Source organism: Thalia democratica, chromosome 5 (genome assembly GCF_965202585.1).
Source record: "Thalia democratica chromosome 5, ktThaDemo2.hap1.1, whole genome shotgun sequence".
Lineage (NCBI taxonomy): Eukaryota > Metazoa > Chordata > Thaliacea > Salpida > Salpidae > Thalia > Thalia democratica.
Genome location: NC_139169.1, coordinates 49,141,078 through 49,152,538, shown reverse-complemented (window position 1 = coordinate 49,152,538; position 11,461 = coordinate 49,141,078). Strand labels below are relative to the sequence as shown.

At 25.4% G+C, this 11,461-nt stretch overlaps 1 protein-coding gene across 1 annotated transcript; it reads right to left on the bottom strand.

Annotated features, from left to right (window-relative positions):
- Positions 1-2,414: 2,414 nt before the first annotated feature.
- LOC145835408 (putative sodium-coupled neutral amino acid transporter 10) lies at positions 2,415-11,255 on the bottom strand. Its single transcript, XM_082942980.1, has 3 exons — positions 11,021-11,255; positions 3,873-5,623; positions 2,415-3,611 (listed from the first exon to the last, which is right to left on the bottom strand). Exons 1-3 carry the CDS (start codon positions 11,238-11,240, stop codon positions 3,291-3,293), a joined length of 2,292 nt encoding a protein of 763 aa, XP_082799106.1. The 5' UTR covers positions 11,241-11,255; the 3' UTR covers positions 2,415-3,290.
- Positions 11,256-11,461: the final 206 nt, after the last annotated feature.

Sequence of the window (11,461 nt, the reverse complement as noted above, 5' to 3'; positions counted from 1 at the left end):
CAGGTGTGTGTTTTTTTATTTTTCTAATACTTCGAATAAATCTTCAACTTCTCATAACAGTTTCTATGATTGTAGTGTAGTATATTAATCTGTAATTTTTTAAATCTAGTTACATATATGTGCTTCTTTATAATGAGGATATTATGGTTTAGGTATTTAAGCTTAAATAATAGTAAGTTTTTTGATTTTTAATTAAGTTAGGCTGGCTTGATGTAACTTGGACATTTTTGCTTTGAAAGGTGAAATCATGTAAAAGAGTATTTTTTTACTAATAAGGTATTTTTATCTAAGTGTTCAAGTTATAACTATGTTAAAATATTTGTTTGAGTTTTTTTACAATACAACTAGGTATTTTATTTAGTTAACTAGTTACTGAATTTTTTAAGCTCGGTTTTAATAAGTTAGTTTTCAAGTAAAAAATTTTAAGTTCAACTTATTAACTGTTTAAGATAGTATATAGTTTATCAAGACTTTAGTATTTTAGCCAATGAAATTTAAGTCTAATAAATATGTATAATTTAAAAAGGCTTTCTATGTGTAGCTAAAAGTAATTTAGAATAATAAACTGAGTAAAAGCAAAGCAACTGCTTTTTTAGTGTGACTAAAACTAAAAGATTAAGTTTTAAATATCACTAAAACAGCGGCCCGAGAAGATTTTAAAACTTAAAATTTGGCTCGCAAACACCAGCTGCCTGCCGACCCCTGCTCTAACATATCAATTTAGTTGTAATTTTGTTATACCTAAATAAAAAATGTATGTAGAATAAACTCCAAATGGGTTTATTAAACTTTAATTGTAAAATCCAAGTTTGATAACTGAACAATTCTTTGCATACGTCTATATAATCCAGGTTTTTTGACTGGTTTTCTATGAACCCAATTGAAAAAAAAAGAAGCAAGAAAAAAAGATTCTTAAAATATCACTAAAAACGTTGTTTATTTACTTTGTTTTGGTTGAAAAATTATAAGTTTCCGTGACAAAAAATGCTCGTTTTTGCCCAGCCGAAATAGATTTCAAATAAAGTTTTTATATTGACGTGACTATCGGTAAAAGTTTTAAAGTAGCATTTTTTTCAGGGAAACTTTTTACTAAGATGCTTTTAGTTCCCATTATAAATTGTTACAATTTATAAGTTAAATATATTTCCATTTAATCGTATAATTCTAAACATTTTTTAGTGAAATTTTAAAGATTAAATTACTTGGTAGAAATATTTTTTATTAGAAATAGATACATAAATGTAAGAAGTTTAAAATTAAAAAAAAAATAGTAAGAACTTCATTTTACTAACATTTAAATCAAAATTGTCGTTATAAAATTTTTTTGTAGTTTTAATTATTCTATAACATTGTTTCCTGATAAAAAGGCAATTTATTCTTTCATCATTTAATGGTATTTTAATATTTTTATTTAAGTTATTTTATTTTTGTATACCTGTTAGCCACAAAATTGATTCTTGATTTTTTGAATTTTCAACTCAGAAAGATTTCAAAACCATCATTAGAATCCCTGCACCATCAGGCAAACATTTAATTATAATTTAAAGATATTTTTTATGAAATTCCAAATTCTATAGATTAAATTACTTGAAAAAAAATATTTTTATTATAAATACATATATGAATGTAAAGAGTTTAAAATCTAAAAGAAGAATTTGTAAGAACTCCATCTATACTAACATTTAAATCAAAATTGAAACATTTTTATATACAATTTGTAAGTTCATAACTTTTTTCTTGTTCTTTTAGTTTTAATCAATTTAAATTTAATACAGTATAATAAATAAAAAAATATAGCATTTATCTATTACTACTTAAATGTTTTTTTTTTATTTCTAAGCAGAAAAAGCATTTTAAAAAGAGTTTCTCGGCTAAATATTTCGTAGTACGCACAATGCGTACTTAACTGGCAGTGCATACCTAAGAAATGCGTACTTAAGCGGTAAATTAAGAACAAAAAAATTGTGAACCCCCTTTGAAAAATGTCTAGACACGCCCCTGATATAATAGCTTTTTTGACCTATATGCTTTATCCGAAGTCATTTTAATAGGTAAATAAAACTAGTGACACTTGATGAGTTTTAGCGAACTACAAAAATAACTAGTTAATTTTTTTTTTCAATGTTTCATAGAGTTTAAACGTCTTCACACTAAAGTAGCAGGAATTTTATAAGTAAAAATCAACTTTAAGGCTTAACTAGAACTTGGAATCTTATTTTAACAATAAACTTCTTAATGTATAACTTAAATAATGGTAGTTTAACGTTTATTTTTATTTTAATTAGCTTCTTATTTACTTAGTTTATATTATTTATTTCTTAACTAAGATTAAAAAATTAAGAAACTATTTAAATATTACCAATATTTTATAATCAAAGTGCATTATTTACAAACCATAGATAATTTTTTATTTATATTTTTTTTAATGCGATGTAACAAAGGTTGTAATCAGTATGCAAGATAAAAAGAAAACTTTAGTTTTCAAAAACGATTTAGGCAGAATGTTCACATTGTGTCATTGAAAATGTGCAAAAAAAGAAAGAATACTCTATGAAATGAAGAAAAAGTCATTGAAAGTTTTAATAATGCACAGCTTACAGAAAATGGTAAATGTATATTTTAAGAAAAACGTATAAACATAACCAATTGAAATAACAATTAAATTGTAAACACTTAACTAAATTAAACTTAGTACTAAGATACATGTTTTAGTAGACCAACTCGAAGAGACATTAAAAGAAGGTTTTTAGCTTACTGTAGTTAGGAAAGTGTACTAATTAAATTTTTGAAGAAAACGGTATGCTGAAGATAATTATTGTTTAATTTGCTCGGGTTATTCCAAAATTAATAAATTGAAATCAAAACAATAAAGCTAAACGGTACAAACGCAGTTAAGCGTGTAAGGTTATAAATCCGAACAAAAGTGTAATATTCATTACTACAGACTTAAAATATTTATTTGATATTAGTTTGATTTTTAATAGGCTCAACTAATTACAAATTATTACTGTAAACCTGAAAATGCATAATACTTCTATGTAATATTACAATGTAGTATAACATCACTGTCTTGTAATGTATATTACAATGTAGTTACTATGTAGTATTTACAACTGACAATAAATTGACAAAATTAAAACGATGAAATCATTCAGGAGGATACCTAAAATATTTGAAAATCTTCGTATGTCAACAACTTTCTTTAAAAATGTTGATGTCTACTTTTTTTTAAACTTGTCTAACAAAAAATTGCTTAAATAATCTTATCATATTTTACTTTAAAAAAAAGGTTATCTCAAATCTTGTGGTAAATCCTTACTTTCTTTTGATATAGGTTTTACAACCTTTTTAACATTCAAATTAACTGTATTATTGCTTAGAGAATGATTTTTTAATTTTAATGATTTTTTTTCAGCAGGAGCTGGTGTATTTTGATATTTTAATTGTTCACTATTATCTTGATTTAAAATAGTTTCATCTACAGTTTGTTCAGGTATGATTTTAGACTTATCTTTCTGTACAACTGGTTCTTTTTCTACGCTTTGTTTGACAGGCGATTGAGGTTTTATCTGATTATGACTTTCATCTACTCCCTCTGGTAGTACATGATCCTAAAAAAAACTTAAAACTAAATAAAACAGAGTGAAAATCTATAAAAAACAAATTCCTTTAATCTTTGACTTTTCACCAAAACAAAACATGGTTAGCAATGATACTTAATTAAGAAATTTAATGGTATTTTATATAATGATATGTATATACATACATATATAACTAATTTTAGAAATAAAAAAAATAAAAAGTTTTTTTGAAGTCATATACATTAAGTGTAGATATATCATTATTTATACAAAAATAATCAAAACACTAACATTGGATTTTCTATCCTTGTCATTCGATACTTGTAGCTGTTGAGAAACTTCAACATTTTTAGCATTGCTATCATTAAGTAATAAGTTTTTGTCATTTATAGGTTTTTCATTTTCTATTTTATTTTTTACAAGAACTTCTAACAACTCTTTCTGTTTAGCAAGTAACTTCGACTGAACTTCGTTTGTATCTTTTATTTCCTTTACTAGTGCTTCTACAGCTTTTTCTTGGTTCTCTTTTTTAAGTGATTTGGCTGATACATCTTTCTTTAAACGATCAGCTTTAGTCTCAACTAGACTTTCATTAAATTCAAGATTATCTTTTTCTTCAGATATTTTAGCTCGTATTGGCTTGATTTTATGATCTTTAGAATTGATATCTTGTGACTGTTTATTTGCATCAATTTTTTTAACATAAGGTTTTTCTACATTTTCAAGTTTCTTTTCAAGCTTAACTTTAGACTTTTTATGTAGTTGTGGTTTTTTATCACTTACCATTACATTGTTTTCTGCGTTATCAGTGTCTACAATAGGCAATAGATCATGACCAAGTGAATTTTCTTTATTAACATTTTTTATTGAATTTGCTAGGTTTTCTTTATTTTTATTCACATCAATAATGGGTGGCTCAGGATTAACAGGTTCATGGCGATGTTCTTGCTCTTTTAAAATGACAGAAGCAGCTTTTTTATTATTTTGAGATTTAAAAATTTCTTTTTCTTTAAGATTTAGAACCATGTTTACTTTTGATTGTTCAAGGTTGTTTTGTGGTGATATTGTTTGCAAGTTTTCAACAGGATAAACATTTGAGTATGTGCAAACCACAAACAAAATGCAACCAACTACAAAAACTATTTTTGGAATTTTTTTCGATGAAGAGTAGTCAGCTTTCATAAATATTATACTTGGTAAAATAAAATAGACCAAAGAGCCCATAGTAGCTCCAGTTAGACCCAAAATTGTCTCTACATTTGGAATAAAAATAGCAACAGACATAGTGAAAAATACAATACCAAGAGTCAAGGTTTTAAATGTAAAAGGCTCAATAAAAGTTTTTGATGCAATACTGTCACTAGGTCTTTGTTGCTTAAAAAATAAAGTGTATATACTCTGCCTACAAGGAAATATCATAAGGGGAAAACCAACTACAACAGAAGCAGCAAAACCCATCTTAATCAATTGAAGCAATGTAGTAGATGGCAAATTTTTAAGCACATTTCCTTCAACAGTGTTCAAAAAGGTTGCATAACCAAATACAGCAACAGTTGAATACACAAAAGTGACAATTTTAAGTGATGACTTCACTATGTTATTCATTCTTATAGTAGATGAGTCTTCAAGGGAGTCATAAACTACAAACAACTGACAGTGACAACCATATGCTAGGCTAAATATAGGTATACATTGAAACAAACCTGAAATGTCCCATAATTTTGCGTTAGCCAACCATTGAAGATTTAGAAAACCTTCAGAAATAGAAATTTTAAACATTACCAATACAAAGATAGCATAGAAAATAAGTGAAAAATATCCTATAAAACCAAGAACTTCTAGACTTTTCATTAATCCTAGAGGAAGAGCAATGCATAGACCACAAAAAACAATAACATAAGTTCTCACAAGCGATGGATCAGTTGTAACAAAAGATGAAACAAAATCTGTTGCTAAGTCACCTATTATTACGTAAAATGCAACACAAGTCCCAAGCATTAATCCAATCATGCTAAACTCCACTACTAGCTTACCAGATGGTCCTGTTACAAAAAAATATAATAATAAATTTTTCATTGAAAAAAACAACATTATAACATTACCTCATTAAAACTATATTGAACTCTACCATTACTCAAAACAACTATTATACTACACCAGTGGTTCTTAAATAGGGGTGTGAAAAAGTTTCAAGGGATTGCTATCATAACACTGGTGTATGAGACTAAATTAAAAAGAAATAAAATAACATTTTTTTACTATGTAAATAAACCATTAAGATAACTATTGTCTCAACTAGAATAAATAAGGTATATCAAGAATGCAATACAAGTTAAATTTTAAGAGATCAGACAGTATATAAAACTATGTATTAAGTTTACTTTATTCTATTTTGAGATTAGGTAAGGTGTAATCCTAGAGAAAAAATAACACAACTGCAAATACTAAACTGAAAAGCACTTTAATATTTATTTACATATGGTTTACTTTTATTTTAAATGATAAATTCATTAAGCTTACCAATATAACTTGTCATAAAGTTTTATTAGCTGAATGGTATTTACCTAAAAAGATTTAAATATAAAATGCTTAAAGTGCACTTAGTTGTTGGTTCGTATCAAAATGTTAAAAGTCTTTATCCCTTTTCTTTTTATAAAATAACTGATTAAAAATATCTTTTTCATACTTTGTAGCAAGTATATATTTGATATAAACTCCCATAAAAACTAATTATTTAAAAAATGATATACTTTGATTTAAACAATTGTTTGACACTTATCATCAACTGGTCAACAAGCTATACTTAGTTTTGTGAGTTTTTATTTTTAGATAACACTTTGCAAAATCATATTATTACAAACATGTTGATAAGACACATTAGCACAGACAACAAAAATTTAGCACTTACCAATAATTCTGTCATTCAGAGTCTGTAGCTCAGCTTTTCTTCAAAAAATTATAGAACACAACCAGGGGCGTAGCGTGGGGAGGGACGCTGGCGCATGCGTGCCACCCAAAAAAAAAATAAGTAAAATAAAAATGCAATATCTTTATCCTTTATTGTTTATATTTTTTTGCTTAATTTGCCTTTTTTTAACTATGTATTTCTACTATTTGAAAAGTAAAACGAAATTTCGAATACCAATTAGTGACAAGTTAGGGAAATTACCCAGTATACTGATTCGGTGCGTAATTCCAAATGCGCACCAATGTTGATGAAAAACTCCATAAGGAAAAATTTTATAACTCCATTAACTTCATAAGAATTTCGACTCAAACAGTACGCAATTAGTTAGTGCACCGCAGTAGTATAACCTTATGACAGATTTTTTTAGATAGACAAATGCTAACATTTTGTTAACAAACCATAAAGCTAAACCTGTTTTATAGTGATAATGATTCAAGAATAAACAAACTGTAGTAAAAATAGCAATAAACAACTGCTAATAAAATAAAAATAAATTGATAATAAAAATAAAAAATACTAACAACATAATTTAAAAGAAAAATAACAAAAAACAGAAAAAAAATTAAAACAAATAATAAACAAACAGTTCATACTGTGATTACAGCTTTAATCTCACTATACAAAAAGTATTGTTTAAATTAACTAAACTTAAAATTTTTTTTTTAAATAATTTTTTTTATTAAGATAACAAACAAATCAAACTTTGTTATTTTATCAGCCATAAAGTTTTAAAATTAATTAATTTTTGTAGCAAGTTATTTTAAAATTCCTTTAGTCACATCATAAATAAATTTGTAGCAACTTGTAAAACAGAACTTTTTACAATCAACTCTTAGTTTAAAAGACATAATTGATTAATTTTAAATTTAAGTTTATTTTGTTTTAAATCAAATTTTAAATGATATTTTAAAAACAATTTTTCTGCCAACTGATTGTAGTATTTAAAAAATGCTATTCCCTAAAGATCTTAGAAAAACTGACTTTAGGATAAGTGAAAAGTTATATTTCTTGTGAATTTTTAAAAGCATTGAAAAAGTTGACCTTAAAAATTTTATCTTTCAAACATTTTGTTTTGTTTCAGAAACATTTAGTAAAATCTTTTCACACACTCAGGATAACTTAGGATTTTATGAAGTTTTGGAAAACTTTAGTATGACTCAGTAAAAATCATGATAACTCTGAATGTTTCAAGTATTTTTAAGCTCAGGCTGACTAAGGATAGACTTATTTTTTTTTTTATAACTCAGGGTAGATTCAGTGGTTTTAAAAGCTTTGTTATAAAGCTTAGTTTCTATTAGTTTAAACTAATAAAAAAATTCTGTATAAGAATTTAAAATGCTTATGATGACACATGACATTTTTAAACTAACTCAGGACAGTTATTTTGACTCAAAGAGTGGCAAGGCAACCCTGATATCTTCAAAGTTAATTGTTTTTTGTTTTTGTTTTTTGTAAGATATGTTTTATAATACTTAAGAAATAGTAAACATTTGTTTTCATTAATTTTTAGATTATTATTTAAAATAATATGCAAAGTAATATTGTATGGAAAGTTGCAAGTATAAAAATATGTCGGGTAGGAAAATTATCTGAAGTTCAAAAGCTTGAATTGAAAAGTAGCAGACCAACACCAGATATTACTATTACTCAAGACTGCATTTCAAGTGGTATGAAATTTTTTATTTTAATTTTGTTTATATTTCAGATTTTCTTCATTTATTAAGTGTTATTTTTACAGTTTTATATTGTAATATAAGTAAAAATGTAGAAGTTAAAAAAAACTAGCTCTTTAGATTTCTCCTACAAAAAATTTAAAATTTTCAATATTAATACTAAAGATTAAACATTTTTATATAAAAGATAAAGATAGTATATTAAAAGCTGCAACAAACTAAAAGTATGAGTTATTTTGAGTTTAATACAATTCTTTTTTGTTGATATAAAATAGATATTGAACATTATTTAGAAATTGCACAGAGAAAAATGCTTTGAGGTATTAATTGTTATATTTAGTTGACTATTTATTTGTAGTTTAAAGCCATAGGGGGGTTAAGCCATGTTTTTTAGAAGTTGATCTTATTTGAGATATTTTTTTTTAAGCTTTAAAGTGTTTTTTACTGTTTTAAAAAATTCGAATTATTTTTTGAGATATGACCAGTCAAAGTCGGGCCGCATAATAGGTTACCTATTGGAAGGAAAAACTAAAACAGCGAAAAAAGGCTAGTTTGTTTAAAATCTACCTCCTCCTACATTTTTCAAGCAATCTTCTTCAAACTTTAACAGTTTAATCTTTATACAACAACAGAAAAACCCTACTTGTGAATTTAAAAATTTGTAGTAAAAATATTTTGTTTTAAAGTAAAAGACTTTTTTTTTTAATTTTTGTGATAAAATTTTTATTTATTTTAATTATCTAAATTAATAAGTAACATTTTTTTCTTGTAATTTAAGAAACATTTTCTAAAATTTGAAGAAGATTGCTTGAAAAATGAAGTAGGAGATAGATTTTTAGTAATTTTTTAAATTTCCAAAAAAATTGACCCCGAAAAATTTGCGGCCCAAAAGTTTTAATTTAGATAATTTTTTAGAAAAAAATTTGCGCACCCCTGACCAAAATACCACGCTACGCCACTGAACACAACTAATAATTTGTTTTTTGTAATTAAATAATTTAAACAAACAAAAGAGTTATGTGATTAGAAAAAACATGCAAGAAAAAACTGAGTCAAAAAAGACTTTAAATTTAATTAGAATCATACATACAATAAAATTATACATATAATGTGCTTATACATACAATATATAGAGTGAATTTGTAACAAAACAAATATATATTAGGCAGCAGTTTACTCAGAAGCAAAAAGATCATGCTTGTATTCAGGGTTGCCACTTTACATGGAAACCTGGAAATACCTGGAATTTGACAATTTTGGTAAAAAATATCTGGAAAAACCTGGAATTTTGAACAAAAATCACTAAAAAACCTGGAATTTTTAACAATTTTTACATGTTCAGTAGTAAAGTTCCGATTTGACACAAAAAATCTAACATAAAGGTAAAACTTTTTGTCATCATTATCTTTTTATTATAAAACATATATAAATTAGCTTTACAATATCCTTTCAATGTTTTTATACTATAAAACACAGTTTCTTACCTAAAACTTAACTTTCAACTGAAAACATACCCAAAAATGTGTACTTCTAAAAACCTGGAAGATAATGGAAAACCTGAGAAAAGTTTTGAAAAAACGAGTGGCAACCCTGTTATATTATTTTAAAGCTTGCTTTATCTCTTCATTTTATTTTTTAACTAAAAAAACACATAGCAAGCAAAAGTTTGTTGCTTATCAGGCCAGTTTCTTGACCCCTGGTTTAAGTGATACATTACACGAATCAACCAAGTTTTGTAAATCTTCATTCACACAGAGCTGCAAAGATAACTGCTTAAGTTAATTAATAAGTTGTTGTACAAATAAAGTACAATTCAAGTAGTAGTAGCAGAAATTTGGAAGATAATAATGTAAGGTGAGTTTTAAAACTACTTCTTCTTTTAACTATGGCAAACTCTAGAATCATATAATTATCAAACACTTAATCTTAAAAAAACTTACTAATACTACTAAATGTCAAAATTTAAACTAGCCTGTACTGACCTTAATTTTTCCATATTTCCAAACTAGTCAGACTTGGTCTAATTATAAAATAAACTTGGATTTATTTGTATGTATTGAAATTTTTTTACAAAAAAGATTATATTTTAAAGGTTTACAGAAATGTTTATATTCTTTAAGAACTACCTTATAGCTATAAGTTCATAATCAAAGCTTTCATTTAAGACCAGATGGTAACTTTTATTAAATAATATTGGACACACTCTTTTTGGCTTAATAACTTATATACTATGTTTATTTTTCAGTATCTTTAAATTATTTGTATGTTTTTTAAATGTTATATTATTGTTACTCTATCAGGAAATGCCTAATAAAAAGATGGAGACACATACTTACAGGGTTGTAAATGTTTTTGGCAAATTTTCTCCATGTTTTTAAAAGTACACATTTTTGGGTCTACTTTCTAAATTTAAAGTTAAGTTTAAGATAAAACTGTAAGTAAAGTATAAAAACATTGAAAAGATACTGTAAAACTATTTTAAATGTGGTTTAAAAAAAAATTGATGAAGACAAAAACCTTATATCTATATGGTAGATATTTTGTGTCAAAACAATTTTTTTTTTACTAAACATGTAAAATTTGTTTAAAATTCCAGGTTTTTCAGTTATTTTTGTTCGAAATTCCTGGTTTTTAGCCTAAACTGTCAAATTCTATATTTAATGTTTCCAAGTTTTTTGACAACCCTGATACTTAAAGTAAAAATAAGAAAAAAATGAGTTAAATATAATAAAAACAAAAAATTAAATTTATAATTTAAATTAAATTAAGTTTAAAATAATTATAATTGTATTACTAACCAATAGTAGATGAGGCAAGATACTCATAACTTCTTTTTCTTTTTATCATAGCTGAGGAAAGCAACATACTACAGGTGATGTAGGTGAGCCAACATGAAGCAAGTAACATAGTAAGACCAAGTACAAGTCCGCATTTTTTCATGCAAAACGGTGATGCTAGTACACTAACTCCAATGATACTATTTACTAGGTTTGCTATGTATGGAGTGTTATTAATCATGTTAAAAACAAACAAAACTTCTGTTAAAATTATAAATAGTATTATCATTTTTAAAAACTCAAAAAAAAATTCAAAAAATAAGTTTACTAGAACTGTTGTTAAAAACAAAAACATAAAAGTTATTTTGATAAACAACAAGAACTAAACTTGGAAAGTTAAACAATCGTTCATAAAATATTTTTAAACTACATTAGAGACCTTAAGAACAGGTTTGATCATGC